Raw genomic sequence first — 21,633 nt, forward strand, 5'->3', positions numbered from 1 at the left:
GAGCAATTTCACATTTCTTTCCTTTTTTTTAAACTAGCACAACAAAAAGTAGAGCAAAATATTCACAGCTGGTATGTTATTGATGTTTTAGCTGTGCTTTTTTATTCTCATTCTGTCACAGAAAATGGTGTTTGGCTGTGCAATCTGGTCACTTCATTAATGCCTAAAAGAGTAATACAAGCTAAAGTGTACAGTCAAAATTCACAGTGAAAATTAATTATGTTCTATAGCAATTATCTTCTGCAGTGAAACCTTTAATTACAGTACAGTCTTGGTAAATACAATTATTCCGACATGACTCCAGGCTGGCTGCATATGAACGTCATTTACATATGCAACATAAACCTTTCCTATGACCATGACACCATACAAACATTGTGTGGACTCGAGCCGTATTGATCGAGGCTTTATTTTGATATTCTCTTGGGTCTTGAATCTTGTGTATCCTCAGGGCTTGCCATCGTGAATTTGGGTGTAGTCGAAGATTTAAAACGTTTTTATTTGGTAATGTGCAATATTGTAACAGAGAAGTGTGAAGGATCTTGCATCTCTTTCAAATAATATCTTCCTCTACATTCCTGGGTTTGTGTGTGCATGTGTGTGTCTCCAGGGTTGTGCTTTTGAAATAGTATTAAATAAGCTCATTTCCTTCAGGCCAAACAAACCAAACTGATCTAAATTTCACCAAAGCAGTAGGGGTGCAAAATTAAATAGGTAATATAATGAGTTATGGTAATCGCACCAACTTCACACACACTGCCGAATTTAATCAGGTAGTTTGCGCAATTATTCCACCCCATCATTATTATGTGGAGAGAATCTTTTTTCAGAGCGCTGGCTTTTCTTTGCGGTGAAACACTTTTAAATGCCGCACGTTTCGATAAGGGTGATATCTCATCTCGTTGTCATTCTCAAACTATAATCTTGGCTAATAAGTTTCTTTAGAACTTTTCTTTTGGCTTTGAAAAATACTAAAGTTTCAGTCTGAAAGCAATATGCAGCTGAGGTTGGTTTTATCAGTTACAGGAGTATTCTGATACAGCAGGCTTTCCTCAGGCTCGTTGACGGCTTGGATTGAAAATTCAGTTTTCTCTCAGGATATGTGATAAATAAGTACGCAGCTGATGTGAATACATTTTTGTCAGTCCGCTACTCTGCTTTTTCTAAAGAAATGCAGGCAATGGAAGTTCTTACTGGTTACGTAACTTTAAAAAAAAACGGCCCCAGCACTTCAGCATCCTGTACTGCGAAATAGAAATTGATCTTTCTTTCTTTCTTTCTTTCTTTCTTTCTTTCTTTCTTTCTTTCTTTCTTTCTTTCTTTCTTTCTTTCTTTCTTTCTTTCTTTCTTTCTTTCTTTCTTTCTTTCTTTCTTCTTACCCAATCTATGCTACTGAGCAACTGTAATGGTTCTAAATATAGTCACACCTATGTCTAAAGATTTTGATAAAATGATGTGACAAATCTCTTTTAAGACTACTCACTTTCTCTCATTAATCATTACTATTCTGTTCTCTCTGTCTGGTCGCTTTCTCATCCTGAGTCCAAACACGTACAGCTCGCACGACTACTGACATTCACTCTAGCCCTCTCAACCTCTCTCTTCCCTTCTCTCTCCCTCTCTCTGTTTTCAGTCCCCAAGGACATCTCACACATCATATTTGTAGCGAAATATTAAAACGTCTATATAATTTTTTTAGTCTCAAATAATTACGAAAGCTGAAGTGGACAGGCACTGAATGAGGTGTAAAGAATGAAACCATTATTGAACAAGAATGGAAAAAGGTACATTGTAAGGAAATTCAATACAAGGACCGCCATGGTTAACGCCATGAAGCAGCACAATTCAGGCTGAAAGGCAATGAAATATATTTTTTTCCAAAACGTTTATCTCATTACTTTGGCTTGTCCCTAAAAGGTCAGCGGCGAAATTCTGCAAGAAGGCTGTGAATTGTAAAGGAGGTTAAAGCTCTATGGTTTGGACCAACCTTTTCCATCAAAGGGAAAAGCAAATTGCAAGTTGTTTTAAAGACCTCCTGACAGGCAAGTGTGGAAGTGCGGAGCACAGCATTCAGTGGACCAGAGATGACAGAAAGAAAGGGATGGTAGTGAGAGAGGAAGAGGAGAGGAATGACATTAACATCATAACAAGTCTGTCTGAGAAAGAGCAAGATATGAGCGTGACTGTTAGCCAGTTAGATGTTCCTCTGTAGATCAGACCAGTTGGTACAATGTCAAAACTACTGCTACTTCATTCTAATAATAAATAATAATAATAATTCGTTACATTTATATAGCGCTTTTTCTGGGACCTCAAAGCGCTTATGGAAGGGGGGAATCTCCTTAACCACCACCAATGTGCAGCATCCACCTGGATGATGCGACGGCAGCCATATTGCGCCAGAACGCTCACCACACACCAGCTTACTGGTGGAGAGGAGACAGAGTGATGAAGCCTATACTATAGCCTGGTTCATGTGGGTTGTCTACAAACCGGAAGGTTGGTGGTTCAATCCTCGGTTCCACCTGACCAAGTGTCGAGGTGTCCATGAGCAAGACACCTAACCCCAGCTGCTCCCGACGAGCTGGATGGCGCCTTGCATGGCTGCCGTCGCCCGTCGGTGTATGAATGAGTGAGTGAATGGGTGAATGTGAGGCAAATTGTAAAGCGCTTTGGCGGCCATTGGGTCTGTGAAAGCGCTATATAAATGCAGTCCATTTACCATTTACCATATAGGGATGATTAGGAGGCCATGATGGACAGAGGCCAAGGGGCAAATTTAGCCGCGTTTCCACCGCAATTACCAGGAACTATTTGTCCCAGGAACTTTTTTCATAGGAACTTTTTTTGCCCCAGAACGGTTGCTCACTGCGTTTACACCGTGGACTAAAGTACCGGGAAGATTAGTCTGGTGACGTTGAACTGCGTGCGACTGCTCCTCCCAGTCTGCGCGTACTTGTTTTGAGTTTTAAGTATTGAGGAGATTTAAGCTGTGCTGTTTTTGTGTGCGATCTATTGGTTTACTAACGAGGTAATTAACAAAACGGCAGAAAAGAGACAAACACTAATACCAAAGCGTATTCATTTCAGAAAGCTCGTAATGCTAGATAGACAACCGTTTGTTATCAGCTATAGCGGACATGACCGTGAGATGGATGGGACGAACGCGCGCCATCCGGCAGAGAGAACAAGGTAAAAGAACCAATCAGCATGTTCAGCGCACAAGTCCCACCCCGAAAGTTCCTGAACTCTGAAAAAGTACTACCTCGCCAGCAGGGACTTTCTGGGGGGGAAATTTTTACCCGGAACTTCATTTAGACCCTGGTTCCTGCGGTGTAAACACACGGAGTACCACCCCAAAGTTCCTAGTTCCTGGGGAAAGTTCCTGCGGTGGAAACGCGGCTTTAGTCCAGGATGCCGGGGTTACACCCCTACTCTTTTTCGAAGGACATCCTGGGATTTTTAATGACCACAGAGAGTCAGGACCTCGGTTTAACGTCTCATCCGAAGGACGGTGCTCTTTGACAGTATAGTGTCCCCGTCACTATACTGGGGCGTTAGGACCCACACAGACCACAGGGTAGCGCCCCCTGCTGGCCTCATAACACCTCTTCCAGCAGCAACCTGGTTTTCTCAGGAGGTCTCCCATCCAGGTACTAACCAGGCTCAGCCCTGCTTAGCTTCAGTGGGCAACCAGTCTTGGGCTACAGGGTGATGTGGCTGCTGGCCAAAGTCAATACTGAAATCAAAATCAATACTGAATAAAATAAATAAAGATACCAAGTTAATGTTATATAAAAAGATATTGTAGTTGTGAGACAGTTAATGAGATATAAAGTGACATTGTGATATTTCAAATCACGATTACAGGACATTAAGTTGTAATTTTGAGATCACAATTGTGACTATAAATATTCGCAAACGCCAGATTTAAAGTTGCAATTTTTATATATAATGTCACAAATAAGAGAAAAAGTCACAAATGTGATGTATAGGCCAAGTAGCAATTATGAGAAATAAAGTTGTAATCATGAGAATAGAAGCAAATGTGAGATTTAGTAGCAATTTTGAGATATACGTAAAGTTGCAGTTGCAAGAAATAGTCATTATGGTGAGATTACCTTTTTACACTGAAGCAGAAAAGGCTAACATAATTCACATTAATATCTGTAATAATTAGAGGAGTGTGTTCAATGAATATTGTGGTGGTATATATCGTTATTGATAATCATGACAATCCTAGTGACAAACCCATTTCAGCAGCCTGCCGACTTAACGTTTCCTTTCGGGAGGAAGTCGAGTGTGTGCGTGCTTATGTGGAGGATGCGTCTTTGGCATATGTGTTCTATCAGCTCCCATGGACACGCTACAGCTGCTTGACTATAGTCTCACCAACCAGAGCTGAGGGGACAGGCGGTATCCCACTACATCAGACATCTCTCACACACACACATACACACAAATCACAGCCAAATCTCTGTTTCCAAGGAGACACGGGTCCTGCTAGGAGGCGAGATGCTGTAGTAAATAGCGGAGACAGAGTCTTATAGAGGTGAAGTGCTACGAAAGCATCAGAGACCTGCACAGAGCTTGAGACTCACCTTCGGTCTCGCTCTAATTAAATGCAAGCGTCAGCTATAAGGCCGCCGGGTTAGCCTGGTTTTAATTTTCCTAGCTGCAGTGGAGGACGTATGGCATAATAACAAGACTTCTGTTTCTGTGGGGACATGGTGAATTGACACAGCATTTAGAGCAATTCAACTTCGACTTCTTTGTGGGGTGTCAGGGCTAGTTAGCTAGCACTTGTGTTCCGACACATTGAGCCTTCTGAGCATATGAGCGAATCTGGTTTGCCACATTTTCCAATCCTACTGTATTCCACCTCATAAAATTATGTTTTGGCCAGTAGTGCCCGAATTCGTCTGTTTAATTGCTTCTTGAAGGACGTCTGGTGTTTCGTTCTGCTCTCTATTTCGCTATGAATCAGTAAGCCTATATTACATTTAGTTGATTGCAAAGGTCATGATTCACTAAACATGGTGATATTGATGACTCAATTACCTGAAATATGATTATGTGGTCACGTGTCACATTTGCTATGTCTTCTGGTCTACAGTGAATACTTGCACTGAGATTGTTTTGCATTTAACAATAGATCATTTATAACATTACTATTTGCACTTCTGTGCCCCTGTTATGCTTTTATTACATTACTTTTCATGTAGTGAAATAAATATAGCTTGTTTGTTTTCTCTCCCAAAAGAAAGAACAGATTCTGATCTGCCTGAAACGAGTCGTAGTTTTGTAAGAAATTTGCATAACGGTCTATGGTCTATCTGACCAATCAGAGCAGAGTAGGCTCTCATAAAGGAGGGGTTTAGAAAGACCGAATCCTTTATTGAACTGTTTCAGACACTGTGAGAAAGAAAGAGTGTATATATTATGAGAAAATTTTAGTTCGTTTTTTTATCTTAGATCCATGTAAACCTCCAAAGCTAAATTTGCCATCTTTAAATTGGCATAGAAGGGGCACTTTAGAGATTGAGAGCAACTTGAGAGATTGAACAAGTCATTTCTAGGTAGCTAATGTGTTAGTTCTTATTACAGAGCAGATTTGACTTGTGGACTTATTGTACAATGTGTGTAAATGCACTGGTTTGCAGCAGAGTGTGTGTTGCTTGAGTCTGCAACAGCCCTCTACTGTAAAGACACTGGGATTGTGGGAGATTTGAGCAGATTCAGGGTCTGGAATCATTGCCTCAGCCTAAAGGGGTTTGATGTGAAAGATTGTGTCCATCACAAACAATCATAACACTCCCAGAGAGGGACATGGAGAATGTGCAGTGAAGAGATTCTGCCACACTTCACTCTGAACAATGAAATCTCAGAAGACTCTGTGTTTGTGCGTGGACATCCGACTGTGTGTATGTGCAAATTGAAATAATTGGCCGCTTACTCTCTTTCTGGTGACCTTTGGAGCTGATTGATCGCGGTCATTTTGTAATCGATATTTAAAGAATGGATGTCTCTGCATAATTGTGATCTAATTTGCATTAATTCACAATATGCCATTTTCTGCTTTTCTTTCTAGCATCAGTGAGTTTTACACAGGTGCAGTTGCGGATCGTCTGCTAAGATAGAACTCACTGTCATACCATCCTCCTCTTCTCTGTGTGAGGATAATGCTGATGTTCAAGATCGAACGTCTCAGTTGAAGCGCTCGTGTTACTGCTGTCAGAGGCAGACGTTTGTTCTGTTGAAGGTCGTTTTTGCAGTGGCCTGTACAATTTTGACACCCAGCTTTCATTTAACTCTGACAGTTCCCTGTCGGCACTAGTCTTCTAGTCACAGTGATTAACTCTAATGACAATGGAAGCAATTGTGCCCTTAAATTAGCGTTATTGTAATCATCATTGGGTCTTCTTGCTGTGATTGAAGCGATGCGGTACACACTGGCAGGCTTCCTTTGACAAGGAGAATTGGCTCCAACTTTCCTCGCTGTGTGTCTTTTTGTAGACAACATCTGAAGATGTTTCATTTCATGGCCGTCGCCCCAGCTGCACCCTTGCTGCTTTTTAGTCATGGACATGGAACATACACACAATTTTTATTTCTGGTGTTGTTGATGATCTGAGCATGTTTATGGTTGGCTCATAAACTTTTCAGAAATCCATATACAGAGAAACGCATGGTGTGATAGATGTGTGAAAACACTGCCCCCTACTGGCCACGTTAAATCATTTGGACTCTCATCAACCAGACAGTTATCTAATGTTAAAATACATTAGTTCATGTATAGATTTCTAAAATCTTCAGTCAGACTTGCAAAATTTACATTTATACCTTTGGCCGATGTTTTTATTCGAAGCAAGTTGCATTGCATTCAGGGTATATATCTGAAAAATTGTTTTATTTTCCATTATTAAATGGAATATTCCATTATTTATTCCATCGTCTTTATTTTAATGTATGCCATGGCGTTTTATTAATTGTCCGTTATTATGGCTCCTATATTTCAATCTATGTTGTTGTTTGTTTGTACTGTTGTTGGCAGCATCCATGACTCTCTTCCAGAGGAGGGAGACAGTGTATTAGAAGAGCCAAGCAGCTTTCGAGTTCCTCATATACAGACACACTATTACTTCTCATCTGCACACTGCATCCAGGAACAGATATTTGACACGGGTTGTACGGGTCTGTCTAAACCTCTGCCATCATCCCTTTAAAATGAGCCCTGGATCACGCAAGTTATAATTCAATTCTCTCCAAGCCCCCCGTGTCTCAGTTGTCTGTCCCCCGCAGCGACTTCAGTTCTCTTCTTCGCTCTTTATCTTCCTCTCTTTCTTTCCCTCTGCACATCTGGGGTTTAATGTGCGTCCATTATTCATACACACAGTCTGAGTGATCCTCTGAGCGGAGAGCAGAGCTGAAGACTGAGCGTGACTCTTAAGTGAGTCAGGGAGATGTGAGGCATGCAAATAGATCTCCCATATGTTTCACTCTCATTCCCTTTTTCAGATGATGAGGTGTCAGGTGTTCGGTGCCTTGTCACCGACTCATGAGCGTTTGTGTGCAAGCATATATACGGAGCACACAGGCATGGAAAGCTGTTGACGTGCATATTTCAGGCTGAATTCCTCATGATGAGCTGATTTCAAATGCCAGGATTTGTGTTAGTGTGAATTTGAATTGAAGTGGAACTTCCCTCCCAGGAAGTTGCACTGAATTTTGCATTGGATTGTCAGGAAGAAGAATTTATTCTGTGTTCATGGCATGTCATAATAATTACAGTAGTCTCGAGTGACATTCTACTGACATTCAACACGTGACATTCTACTTGGAGCTGTTCGCGTCCTCGGACTGGGAATTATATGGCGTTATTTACGTGTTTATGGCAACAATATCAACACCTAAATGAATCTGCAGCAGTCAGGTGGTTCAGAAAATTCCCATTTTACCAGCTGTAAATCCATCCATCCATCCATCCATCCATCCATCCATCCATCCATCCATCCATCCATCCATCCATCCATCCATCCATCCATCCATCCATCCATCCATCCATCCATCCATCCATCCATCCATCCATCCATCCATCCATCCATCCATCCATCCATCCATCCATCCATCCATCCATCCATCCATCCATCCATCCATCCATCCATCCATCCATCCATCCATCCATCCATCCATCCATCCATGTATCAATTCTGCCTCATGAATATGTCTACCTAAATCCATCCATCCATCCATCCATCCATCCATCGACTTCTGTATCAATTCTGCCTCATGAATATGTCTACCTAAATTCTGTCTCATGAACACTCCTGCCTCCTCTGCAAATCTCTCCAATGTATCAAGCCCCTGCCTCCCCCTGGTTTTCCACCCCTCAGCAAATCAATAAATCATTCCTCCGTAATAGATGTTCAGTTGTAAGTAATCTTTTCTCCCTTAGTGCTGTATTGTTAGCGAACAGCTCAAGGCTAGCAGAGATTAGCCTGCTTCAGCTCCTCAGACAAGAGCCTCAGAGAGCAGAGGCAGAATATCGCCGAAAGAGAATCTCAGCACGGCCCTTTCAGCCAAGGCTAATTTCTGATCACAAGTAGTTGACTGAGTGAATAAGTCTGGGGACAGGCCTCTTTGAAACCGCCCTACACACACACTCACTCACTCACACTTTTCAGCCATCCTCTCCAGGGAAGTGAATGAGTGCTATTTCCAGGAATCAAAGAGGGACCAGAGATAGAGCTCTTGTGAGATGTTTTGCTCCCTCTGTACTGTACTTCACCTCAGAATGTATGTTTGTGTTTACCAAGTTTGCAGTAGAGATGAGTTGGGATGGTTGATTAGTCATCCAACAATGATGTTGACTAGTTCATCTGAAATGTCACCATGGTAATGTTATTTAGATGGCTAACATATTATGTTTTGTTAGATTTAAAAAAAAAAACTTAATACAGTTGATAGCATAGCATCAATAAAAATGTGTTGAAAATTACAAAATAATCAGTAATATTTTGCATTAATATTTCATAGATAAGTAGCATTTTGTTGCATATTCTCTTTTGTAATAATATAATAAATCTGCAAATAAGGAACTCCCGCACACTAGCAGTACTTGCAAGTAATATAAAAATGCTTTATTAGCAACATTTCAGTCTCACGACCTTCATCAGGCAAATGAAGAAGCCTGATGAAGGTCGTGAGACCGAAACGTTGCTAATAAAACATTTTTATATTACTTGCAAGTATACTGATAGTGTGCGGGAGTTCCTTATTTGCAGATTTGTCGACCTACCTATTTGGTCTTCTTTTTCTACGCACCTATCACCTGCAGGTGTGCGATGGCGTTTGTTAATTGAGTAATAATATAATAAAAAATACACATTTTTATATTTATTGTAATGCATATAATATATTTCATGCTTATATGCTCGTAATACGGAGCCCCTAAAGGGACCTTTGCAAAAATAAAAATATACAGACTGTCACATGCTCACGAGAAACGTATCTCTGAAAGTCTGTATATTTATTTTTGCAAAGGCCCTTAGGGGCTCTGTACATATACTATGTCATGCTTATGTATTTAAATACCATTCAAAGTTTGGGATCAGTAAGATATTTTAATGTCTCTTATACTCACCAAGGCTGCATGTATTTAATCAAAATTCAGTAAAAACAGTAAAATTGTGAAATTTTTATTTGCTTTGATTTGCTGATCAGGAAACATTTCGTATTGTTATCAATGTTTAGAACAGTTGTGCTGCTTAATATTTTGTGGAAACAGTGATACATTCTTTTTTTTTTATTCTTTGATAAATTGAAAGTTCAAAAGAACAGCATTTATTTGAAACATAAATCTTGACTAGACCAGCAGAACATAAAAAAATCATTATTGCTGAGCCCTAAAATCTAAAAAAGATATATATTTTAATTATGACTTTTAAAAATGCTCATATTCTGCATTCTGTCCAGCTGTTGAATCCAAGAACTGCTTAGATGAACCTTGAAACCAGCCTACTGTAATAATTCAAGGATGTTTTCTTCAACCCACAGACTAGTTGATTTTGAATAGTTTTGCACATCGCTGGTTTGTAGCATGTTGTTTGATTTTCACATACATGCATATGTATCTGTTACTATGTTAAATTATTCAGCTCACACCTATAGATATGAGAGATCCAGTAAGTGGTTTGGGCTCTGAGCGGACTGCCAATGCTTGTCCTTTTCACATCTCATACAAAATGCATTACATGTGTAATGCATTCCTCTAAATGTATATATGAAGCTTCGTGGGTGATATCGATTTGTTTGTTTTAGGTATTTGTGAACGATCAACATTGCATTAGCATGCAAATTTAATGCACATCATTTTGATGTATCAGTATGTCAGCAGCATCTCTTGACAGCTACATCAAATCTGGTGTCCCTGATGGATGCACCTCCAGCTTTCCTTCCCCACCCCTGTCCATCATCTCTATACATGCATGAACAACACCAGTCCCAAAAGTCTCGGTCTCATGCCTGCCACCAAGGCTCCATAATGAGCGTGTTTGCGTGGAGGTGTACAGCCTCATTACTGTGCTTTTTCCTACCCCTGTAAAGATCTGATCCCACAATGCAATGCTCCTTCGGGAGCTTAAATCAGCATAACAAAGGCCCCGACCTTGTTATATCAGAGGTGGAGATGTTTCCAAAGCCCCTCTCCATGTTAAGTGCTATGTCAGCTTGTGGAGGTATTAAGGTGTGTGGGAGCCGGTTTAGTCTCCTGGTGCATGTTGGGAATGTGTTTTATCTGACAGGTATTGTTATGGTAACTGGTAATGTGCATGTGCCATGGCATTGTTGTTACCAGGTGACAGGTACATCCAGGAGGGTCCCAGCGGGAAAGGAGAGGTTGTCTGTTGAGACATCCCACAAAAAAGGGTAAAACTGTCAGCTCTCAATGTGTGCTCAGCCTGTAATATTAGAGATGTAGATCAAAATCAAAATAATAATATCACATCTAGCGGTTTTGTATTACAGACATGGACCAACAATAAAAAAAATAATAATAATAATTCAGGCCCAGAGATTTTATAAAAGTTAAGATGGCACCAAACAACTTTATATTAGGGATATACACTCACCGGCCACTTTATTAGGTACCCCATGCTAGTAACGGGTTGGACCCCCTTTTGCCTTCAGAACTGCCTCAATTCTTCGTGGCATAGATTCAACAAGGTGCTGGAAGCATTCCTCAGGGAGTTTGGTCCATATTGACATGATGGCATCACACAGTTGCCGCAGATTTGTCGGCTGCACATCCATGATGCGAATCTCCCGTTCCACCACATCCCAAAGATGCTCTATTGGGTTGAGATCTGGTGACTGTGGAGGCCATTTTAGTACAGTGAACTCATTGTCATGTTCAAGAAACCAATTTGAAATGATTAGAGCTTTGTGACATGGTGGAAGTAGCCATCAGAGGATGGGTACATGGTGGCCATAAAGGGATGGACATGGTCAGAAACAATGCTCAGGTAGGCCGTGGCATTTAAACGATGCCCAATTGGCACTAAGGGGCCTAAAGTGTGCCAGGAAAACATCCCCCACACCATTACACCACCACCACCAGCCTGCACAGTGGTAACAAGGCATGATGGTTCCATGTTCTCATTCTGTTTACGCCAAATTCTGACTCTAACATCTGAATGTCTCAACAGAAATCGAGACTCATCAGACCAGGCAACATTTTTCCAGTCTTCAACTGTTCAATTTTGGTGAACTCTTGCAAATTGTAGCCTCTTTTTCCTATTTGTAGTGGAGATGAGTGGTACCCGGTGGAGTCTTCTGCTGTTGTAGCCCATCCGCCTCAAGGTTGTGCGTGTTGTGGCTTCACAAATGCTTTGCTGCATACCTCGGTTGTAACGAGTGGTTATTTCAGTCACTGTTGCCCTTCTATCAGCTCGAACCAGTCTGGCCATTCTCCTCTGACCTCTGGCATCAACAAGGCATTTCCGCCCACAGAATTGCCGCTCACTGGATGTTTTTTCTTTTTCGGACCATTCTCTGTAAACCCTAGAGATGGTTGTGCGTGAAAATCCCAGTAGATTAGCAGTTTCTGAAATACTCAGACCAGCCCTTCTGGCACCAACAATCATGCCACGTTCAAAGTCACTCAAATCACCTTTCTTCCCCATACTGATGCTCGGTTTGAACTGCAGGAGATTGTCTTGACCATGTTTACATGCCTAAATGCACTGAGTTGCCGCCATGTGATTGGCTGCTTAGAAATTAAGTGTTAACGAGCAGTTGGACAGGTGTACCTAATAAAGTGGCCGGTGAGTGTAGACCAACAATTAAAAAATTAAAATGGCGCCAACAATTTTATGTTAGGGATGTAGACCAACAATTATAAACAAACCTAATTGGGCTAACCAATATTTATATTAGAGACGTAGACCAACAATTAAAAAAATTAAATCCCAGCCAGCTGTTTCACATTAAGGACGTAAAAAAAGGAAATAAATAAATCAGGCCCAGCAATTTTTTTTTTTTTTTAAATCGCAGTTATTTTAAATTAGGGACATTTAAATGGGTCAAGCAGTTTTATATTAGAGATGTAGACCATCATTAAAAAAATGTAAATCACAACCAGTGATTTTATTTTAAAGATGTAGACCAACTATTAAAAAACAAAAACTAATCACAGCCAGTTATTTTAAATTAGGAACTTAGACCAATAATTTAAAAAGTGTAAAATGTGCCCAGTGATTTTATTTAAGAATTGTAGCGCATAAATATAAAAATTAAAATGGCACCAAAGAATTTATATTAGGGATGTAGACCAACAATAAAAAAAATGTAATCGCCCAAGCGACTTTATATTAGAACCATAGACAAACAATTAAAAAATTCAAATCATGACCAGTGATTTTATATTAGAGACTGCACAGACCAACAATTTATACATTTTAATTGGGCACAGCAATTTTATATAGAGATGTAGACAAACAATTAAAAACTTTAAATCACTGCCAGCGATTTTAGATTAAAGACGCCGACTGGTAATTAAAACATTTCTTGAATCAAGAGGTATTTCCTCCCTCCCAGCATAATTAAGTCTTCAGCTTGCCTATTCACATAATCTTTTGTTAGTTCTTAATGAATCCGTTTGTGTCATTAGGGATGCTCCACGTTCATTCTGATTGGTCCAGCCTCACAAACAGAACATGTTACTATAGCAACCACTGTGCCAACTAGGTCTCTGGCTCCCTGAACCATCAGACGTAAACATAAACAACTCAAACGCAGGATGGGTTCAGAAGTGCCCATTGCATGATTCATTTCCAGTAATAAAATGATCACCTTTTGATCCATCACATGAAAATGAATGTGTGAATCTCATAAGAAACATCACTGATGAGATGTACGTGTGTGTGTGTGTGTGTGTGTGTGCGTGTGTGTGTGTGTGTGTGTGTGTGTGTGTTTGAAATGCACATTACATCACACACTCGGTGAGGTCTGCCGCCCCGCTGAGGCTATGCTTGAATGAGTCGAGCACTTCTGCGAGTGTTTGAGGGGAAAGAGGTGTGTGTGTGTGAGACTGAAGCTTAGTTTGCCGCGCACAAGAGACTCACAGAGACACAGCGACTTCATGGCTTGTCATCGCTACCACTTGTGAGTACATGTTTGAATTGTGCATGTGAGTGTGTGTAATTGTGCCACGACTCATTTGAGATGAGGGGAATATTGAGCTTTGCATTTGTTTTGATATGAAACAACAGATATTATTAACCTCAGCATTGCATTCAGTATTGTGCTGAATTTGTTTGACATCACATGAGCGTGATGTCAAACAAATGAAGGAGAGCGGTTTTGACAGCGCACAGATCTTGTTATTCTACCCGTATCTGTGGGGTTAGACCCCGTTTTAATTTCATACATGACAACTTGACTGCTGCAGTAGCTTGACGCTTCATTTAACATTTTTAAAAAGCCATCACAACATGCGAGGAGCAAATCTTGGGTCAGGTATTTTGATGTGTGGTGTAGAGAGTTAATGGACTAGAGACTGTAATGGACAGGCACGTTCAGCATGTTCTGTGAGTCTGCCGCAGGCTGTGTCTCTCTAAGCCGAGGGCAGAGGGATAAGGTTGGCTCTCTACCCTGAGATATCTCTCGCACGCAGACTGAAAACAAAGTGGACAGTGTTTGCGTAGCTCTGGTGATGTCACGGCGAGACTATTTTTAGAAACGCTATAAGACAGCAGTTTCAGTCTGTATTGAGCGTACCGCTGAAAGCTGAATGAACATGCCCTCTCTCTGGGATAAAAGATGCACTCTTGTTTTGGGGTTTTTCTTTGGCACAAGCATACACTTAAATGTTCTGAAGGAATAGTTTGATATTTGTAGTTTACATTGCATCAGTGATAATACGGTCATTTTAATCTTGTTAAGGACGGAGTAAAATATTATCTGTCTGTCTGTCTGTCTTGTTTATTAAACTATCTATATTTATTGTTTATAAACTATCTATTTGTTAATATTTATCTTTGTTGTTAATTAACTCATTTGATGGATGGATGGATACATAGACAAATAGATGTATATGTCTGTCTGTCTTCATTGTTCATAAACTATCTATCTTTATTGTTAATATTTATCTTTATTGTTAAAAAGGTAATTTCATAGATAGATGTTTGTGTGTTTAAAAAGACTGTCAACAAGCCTCATTCTCAGCTGGGATGTTGCATAATGCAATGGTCCATGTCTCCATCTGCCCCTAAGCTCTGTCCGCCTGCACATCTTCCCCTGCCGCCCGCTGTGCCTCGTCCCGGGGGGAGGGAGGGACCAAAGGGAATTGGGACAGCCTTTCGATGTCATGTGACCCTCCCTCAAGGTCACCCTGGTCACGCGTTACTCCTCTAGAGCGGACCATGACTAATCACACTTTCTCTCTCTATTGGACAAGTATAGATCGTGCTCCCCAGACCACAATTAGAACTAACGCAACAGCATCCTTTTTTTTTTTATTTGTGTGTGATTGTGATTTGGATGTGTTTTTAGAGCTTGGTGGCAGCAGTCGTGTCAGTGACAGTAATGGGAGGTGGCATAGTGCCATGCCTCGCAGGAGGAAGGCTTTCACATTAGCCTGCCAGCGAGAGCCAGACTCCAGCTCTGAGGTCAGGCGAGCAGGATTCAGCATTATTCTGTCACTCAGTGCACTGATGGGATTTGTGCTTCTAACCTCATTTAACTGTTAGTTTAGGTGTGTCAAATTTTGTGATGAAGTGTCATAGGTTGTTGAGATATATGCAAATTTTGACATTGGGCAACCCTTATTGTTGCCATGGTTATCATAATGATAAAACACCACAATTTATAGTAATAATACCCTGTACTTCATACAATCATAACGCTAAATTATAGAATTTATTTATGCAGAATTTAACTAATAAATAAACTTGGCACATATACCAGCTATTGAGACTCGAAATGTCTATTTTATAATATCTCTTATATTAATTATATTACAAAAAAAAAGATAAGTACCCTTGTTCCTAATAAATCATTATAAATAGAATATGAAATATTTTGATTATCTAAAACATTAAATGCTTAGTTGATTGAAGCTGTTATGTACTGTTTGTGCAATCTTCAATATGATACGAAAATAGTTCATTAATAGTCATATGACTTAAACATATGTTTAAGCATATGTTTTTTCACAGCCTTAATGAATACAGTATGTCTCAAAACGTTAGTTGCTTTTTGGTGTCTTTAGCGGTTTCATAAACTCATGGGATCTTGGCTTGGCAGAAAGCTCCACAAATTTTCTCAGAATTTGAAAGGCTATGCATTGTTTATGAAATATTTTGTCTAATTTAGTCATACTTTCAGGTACCAGTAAGAGGTGTGGTAGCTCTGTTTAACACATTGTACTATATTTTTAATACAGATTTTCTGTCACAATCAGTGCAGAATGTGTGAGTAGCTCATCTCTACCTATACATTGGTTTACTCAAAATGCAGTAGCTCAGATTTAATTGCAATCGTCGTTGTTTGTGAGAGATGGAATTTGTGTCTGCATGTACTGTCATATGATCTGAATCACTGAGGCTGTATTCTTGCTTTGAAGCGAGTTTATTTTTATGTTATATGTGACATATGGCTGTGTTCTCCAGTGGCACCAGACAGTAAATGTTGACACAGGCGAATGAATGCATGAAAGAATAAGCACCTGTCTTTGTATGTAACCTCATGATCAATGTTATTATCTTGGACCAGTTGCTGCTCATTGAATTTAATAGATTTAATTATGAAAATTGACTCTTTGTGCTGGCAAAATATTCAGATCAACACAGCATAGACATCACTGAAATTTGTTCAGGTAACCTTTAAACAGTTATTATTGGCTTTCTGTGACTTATTGATATAGAATAGTAGAGCAAGATCTTAAATAGTTGGGAGAGAAGATGGAAATAGGATTGGAAAATGACAGAAGGCAAAAACAGTGATGTATTAGGCTATTTGCATGAGCATGTGTGCTAACCGTCAGCTAGGGCTGGGTATCGTAAAAAAAAAAATTTGATACCGATACCTTGACTTCGATATCAGTTCCTGAACGATACTTTTTCCGATACCAATTTTATGAAATCTATTTTAACAAGATTACATTACATATTACCTAAAAAAACAACTTTGATTTTATTCTTTCAGTTTGTTGACTTTATTTTACAGACTCAATGACTCATAATAGGGTACTGGGGGGCGTAATATATGCCTCACGCTCAATCGCACACATAAAAAAATAGCAAGGAGACATTTTATTTGTTTATTAATAATTTTGTGTTTTCTGAGGCAGTGTTGGCTGCAAAGATGTTGACATTGCTGACTTTTCATCTCCGCAGTATAGTGACAGGGCTGCCAACTCTCACGCATTGGCCGTGAGACACACGCATTTGATTGGTTTCACACGCTCACACGCCACACTCCCGATTTCTCACGCTGAAGTGTCAACCCGGTCGGTCAAATGCCTGAAAGATGAGTTTATCTATAGATCTACCTGTTGAGCCACTTGTGATCGACTAATTATACAGCAAAATAGTTAAAATCTCCCGTAATCTAGAGCGAGCGCGCACGCGAGACAGAGATTGTGCTTCAAACCGCGTAGCGCGCGCGCAACCTTGCGTGTGCAGAGACGCCCTCCGTTGGACAATGCCATCTCCACAAGGGGGTAATCCATCGACCGGAAGTTGAAGCCGGCCGGGTGCCGCCATGTTGTAGCAGAACTTCACTTGCGTTAGCATTTCCATTTACTCCCATTCATTTTGGCGTCACTTTGACAGCAAATAACTTTACATTTGAGGCGTTTAAAGACTCCATTTGTCCATTATTTATTTCTAAAGAAACACGACAATGTATAAAGGGCTCCATTACCTTCTATGTTACATTATGGCCCCGTAGAAACAGATTTAGTAAAAATAGGCTAACGATTGCGTCATAACCACTCGACTCTCTGTCGCGCTGTACAGAAATGACCGTACAGACAGGAGGAGAAGCTCGCAGGCAATTGGGGGGACGTCCCGTCAAGGGAGAAGCCCATAGATAATGAGTACATAAAAGCAACGGAATTATTACTCCTGCTCACTCACGCCAAAGAACTCTTTGCTCAAGTTCCCCGTCTCTGCAAGATTAACGTTGGCAATTTTCACGCACAGCTACTAGAAGATTAACGTCTGTCAGACAGGTTGCTCACGTCATCAAGCTTAGTTTGAGTCGGTTTGAGTCTGCGCGTCAGGAACGGAAGTGCTCAAAAATCGCTAAAAATGGGCTTCAACTGTCTCAACTGAGTTCCAATGAGATGGCTCTGTCCACTTCTTATACTGTCTATGCATCTCCATCTCCACCCCTTAGGTATCGAAATTTGGTACCGAACGGCAAGACATTTTTTGATACTCGATGTTATCCAGGTAATTCGGTCAGAGCCTTAAAAAGAATCGAACTCGATACCCAGCCCTACCGACAGCTCTACTCAACCTCATGTTGTTCAGTTCTTTTAAGGAGCATTAAAAACTGGAAATGGGATGTTTTCTTCAGTTGGAATCAGACAGTAGGTGCAGCACCTTGTAGTGAAAATCCCCATGACTCCTATCTCAAACAGCAGAAAGTGAGACCAATGACCGGTTCATGTTCCCCATTCTGGCTCTCAAAGGCGGATGATGAAAGCCCATTGGTTCTAACAGGGCTTTGCTGGTAGGGTCATGCTATGACCCTCAAAAATAGCCTACAGGATTTTCTCCGTTAAACTCTAGGCTCCGTGTCCCTCAGGATTTTTAGTGCTTATATAAAAACAAGTAGGCAAGGGCACCATGTCTGCTTTAAGAGAGATGGACACTTTGTTCTAGGTCTCAAATGGCCGACTCAATAAGCAGTAGAAAAGTGAACATTTTGCCGTCTTACTCTACTTTTATTTTCTTGGCACCTGAACTGCTAGGCTACTACATGAGTACGTTGATAGCTATATCAGAAATTAAATGCTCAGTCAATCTCTCTCTCATAATACTCTACATAATACAATAAGCTTCAATGAAGCGTAACAACATTCCTTCATTGCTAGTTTTAAAGTGACATTTTAGAATTAGTAATGGAGGCTTGGGCTCAACTGTTAAACTGTCAACTTGACATTTGAATCCGCGGCGGAAGTTCTGCACGAAAGAGGGGTTTTAAAGACTTTCTAAGACCCTTAAAGACAAAAGTTTTTTTTTGTTTCGTATTTACTTACACACTTGTGCCATCGAACAGTTGTATAAAAGCAATATGAGGCTGTGATTAGTTAAAAAACAGTTAAGTTATTGCAAAGTTATTGTATGTTAAATATATTGCTCTTTATTTTGTTTTATATTAATATATTTTTATTTGAAAAAACATTGTATGCTTTTTACATATATATCTTTTGATGTAGGCCAGTAAAACAACCACCTATCAGTGGCTTAACCGCTTAACAACATGATGACAGCCAAGGCAAGGCATTGGCACTACCATTTTCTTCAGAAAGTGTGGAAAATGTAGTTGTCCCCTGCCATTACATTTCAGTAATGTAGTGCTTGCACAATGCCACACTTGACAAATGTCAGTTTTGAAAGGTTTTTTTTTGTGTGTGCTGAATTGCTCACTTCTGCCACACAACTCCATTGCCGTCAACAGCTTAACTGCACAACCCAGCATGCCTCTGCTGACATTTTATTCACCTTTCATCTTTATGGAATTATTTAATTCGCTGGCAACAAACAACCACTTCAAAGCAAAGGTTGAACCCACCGAGGCTTCCCTGTTTCATCTCGGTGTGAAGAGAGCGCTCACAAAACTGTCACATCAAACCTAAAAAAATAGCATCATATCATTGGTTTCCAATTGCACTGTATGCACAGCCTTTGTCTCTTTGAGTTCTTAATTTGATTGGGAAATAGAGGAAAATGGTTCTCATATACAAGAAGAAATGATTATATGATTCTTAATAAAGAGTCGTTGATGATCTGAACTTAATGAAGCTGAGACTGTAACTGTTTCATTAGTGTTGAGGGCCACTACAAATATCCATCCAACAAGCCATTTTTAGTTTAGATCTGGTATTATGGGCCACATAATGAGTGAAGTTGATGAGTTTTAGTGTAATCGTTCTCCATCCCAGCCAGTGAGACTGAAATTACAATTCTTTGGTCTGTGATTGAATTAATTGGCTCATAATCTAATGCGTTCGTTGAATACTTAGACCATTAGACCTTGGTTAAATGTGTTTTAAGCGATCTGGCCCGTTTCCAAGCTCAGATGCTGCACGTACCTCTGTGACATAGAATAAATATGCACAATGTTTTATCTCCAATATTTAATTGAATGCGCTCACCATTTAAGTGCATTTAGTTTGCATGTACTTTCCAACACTGGAAGGCAATCAGTCATTTAAAATGCTAAACTCACATCTGATCTGTTGTATGCCCTGATGTCCTCATTTGCATATGCAGCAATTTGTTTCTGTGTAATGTGTGTGTCTGTGCACTGGGTGATCTGTTCATATGTTCATAAGAGGATCACTTTTAAGATGGTGTGTTTTGTCTCTGGCAGGAGTGCATAGAACAGGAAATGCAAATGAGCGTGTGGAATATTTATGAGGGGATGGACTGCAGGGACATTGTCTCAATCCACTAGAGGGAGCATGGAGCTACAGTCCCTTTTTCATGATGCATGAATGTGTATGAACAGCCTGAAGGGTGGGCAGTTTTAGCTAACAAAGTTCTTATAATTCCAGAGATACTGACAGAATCAACTGGAGAGTTGCATAAGGCAGTGTGATTATCTGGAATATGGATAAAGAATGTAGAATAAATGATAATTTATTTAGTTATTTTTATTAAAAACATTGCTGTAATATAAAAAGCACAAAATCCATCCATCCATTGAGTATGGCATATAATATACAAATTACTTTATTAGTTTTAATGATATACATTACAATTGAAATATAATAAATAAATATAACAAAAACAAAATAAATGAGAATAAACTCATGAAATTGTTTTGTGAATGCTGATATCTTGCTTTCAATATTGTAGTAATGCTTTTAACAGAACAAACTACTGGCTGTCTAAAAGAAATGAGACGATTCAAGAAGTGTCATTATGATCCACTTTAGGGCGTATGGAAGTATAAATATTTGCGATTTGATGTCATCCAGAGCTGGGTGTGAGTTTCGCACCCCGTGTTTCATTGTGCTTGAGCGATTCTCACTGGAGCTGTCCACAGGCAGCTATTGTTCCAGCTTTGATAGAAGAAAAAAAGGGGCTTTCTGAAGACTTTTGAAAGGAAGTGGTCATGATAATAGACTAAAAATAGACAAAGATGTTCTGTTTTTCTCTTTCCTTTTTTCTCACCAGAAACATGACGAGGGTCATAAATACATTTCCCGGTGCTCCATTTAGCCTTGAATGGGCCACCAGCAGGCAATAATTCGCTCAGTTGTCGCACCGTTTTTCTTCAGCAAATTGGAATCCATTAACATACTGCTATAAAAGACAGCCTCTACGTCGGTTAGTCTGATATAAAGCACTTTTTTCATTATAGATGTTGTTTTATCCTCCCTGCATATTGATATCTATAGGCACTGCCTTTGTTTATTTTAAAAAGCTCTAATTATAATATCAGCCATGCACATATTGGCTTCTCTCAAGCCCTCAGGCAGTTGGGTGTCATGATGCATTGCCCTAGGCTGCTGGACACCTTCTACATCATAGTAGCATGGCAGGATATATCGAGATAAATTAGTCTATCTGCCAGAGCCCAGACAGAGCTCTTCACCATGATAGCCATCTCAAAGAGAAGTGATATTGAGGCCACGAAAATATGGCCTACCTTCATCATTTCTGCCTAGACCCCATCTGGCCCCGCGTGCCATGACAATAACTGCAATTACACACCCACCTACCCGCTTGGGACGGCCAAAGCCTCTCGGGGGTCTTTAAGATGGCCTGCAAGCCAAAGCCCTTTTCCGCCAATCAAACCGGAGGAGCACAGATAACGCCACTTCGGGCATTTTATCGTCAAAACGTATCTCTGACAGGATCATCACCCCATTCACCTGGGGAATTAAAAGAA

General features: G+C 40.1%; 1 protein-coding gene across 4 annotated transcripts in view; it reads left to right on the forward strand.

Annotated features, from left to right (window-relative positions):
* Positions 1-21,633, forward strand: part of iqsec1b (IQ motif and Sec7 domain ArfGEF 1b) — a 207,610-nt gene that overhangs the window by 102,173 nt on the left and 83,804 nt on the right. Inside the window, exon 1 of one of the 4 annotated variants that reach the window (XM_056251418.1) lies at positions 13,591-13,662. The exons of the other annotated variants lie outside the window; for them this stretch is intronic. Within the exon in view, the coding sequence (XP_056107393.1) occupies positions 13,640-13,662 (23 nt within the window). The 5' untranslated portion in view covers positions 13,591-13,639. Of the gene's footprint in view, positions 1-13,590; positions 13,663-21,633 lie in introns of those variants that run through there. 4 annotated transcript variants of the gene reach the window in all.

This window comes from Rhinichthys klamathensis, unplaced genomic scaffold, assembly GCF_029890125.1.
Source record: "Rhinichthys klamathensis goyatoka isolate OS25496 unplaced genomic scaffold, OSU_Roscu_1.1 h1tg000082l_1, whole genome shotgun sequence".
Classification (NCBI taxonomy): domain Eukaryota; kingdom Metazoa; phylum Chordata; class Actinopteri; order Cypriniformes; family Leuciscidae; genus Rhinichthys; species Rhinichthys klamathensis.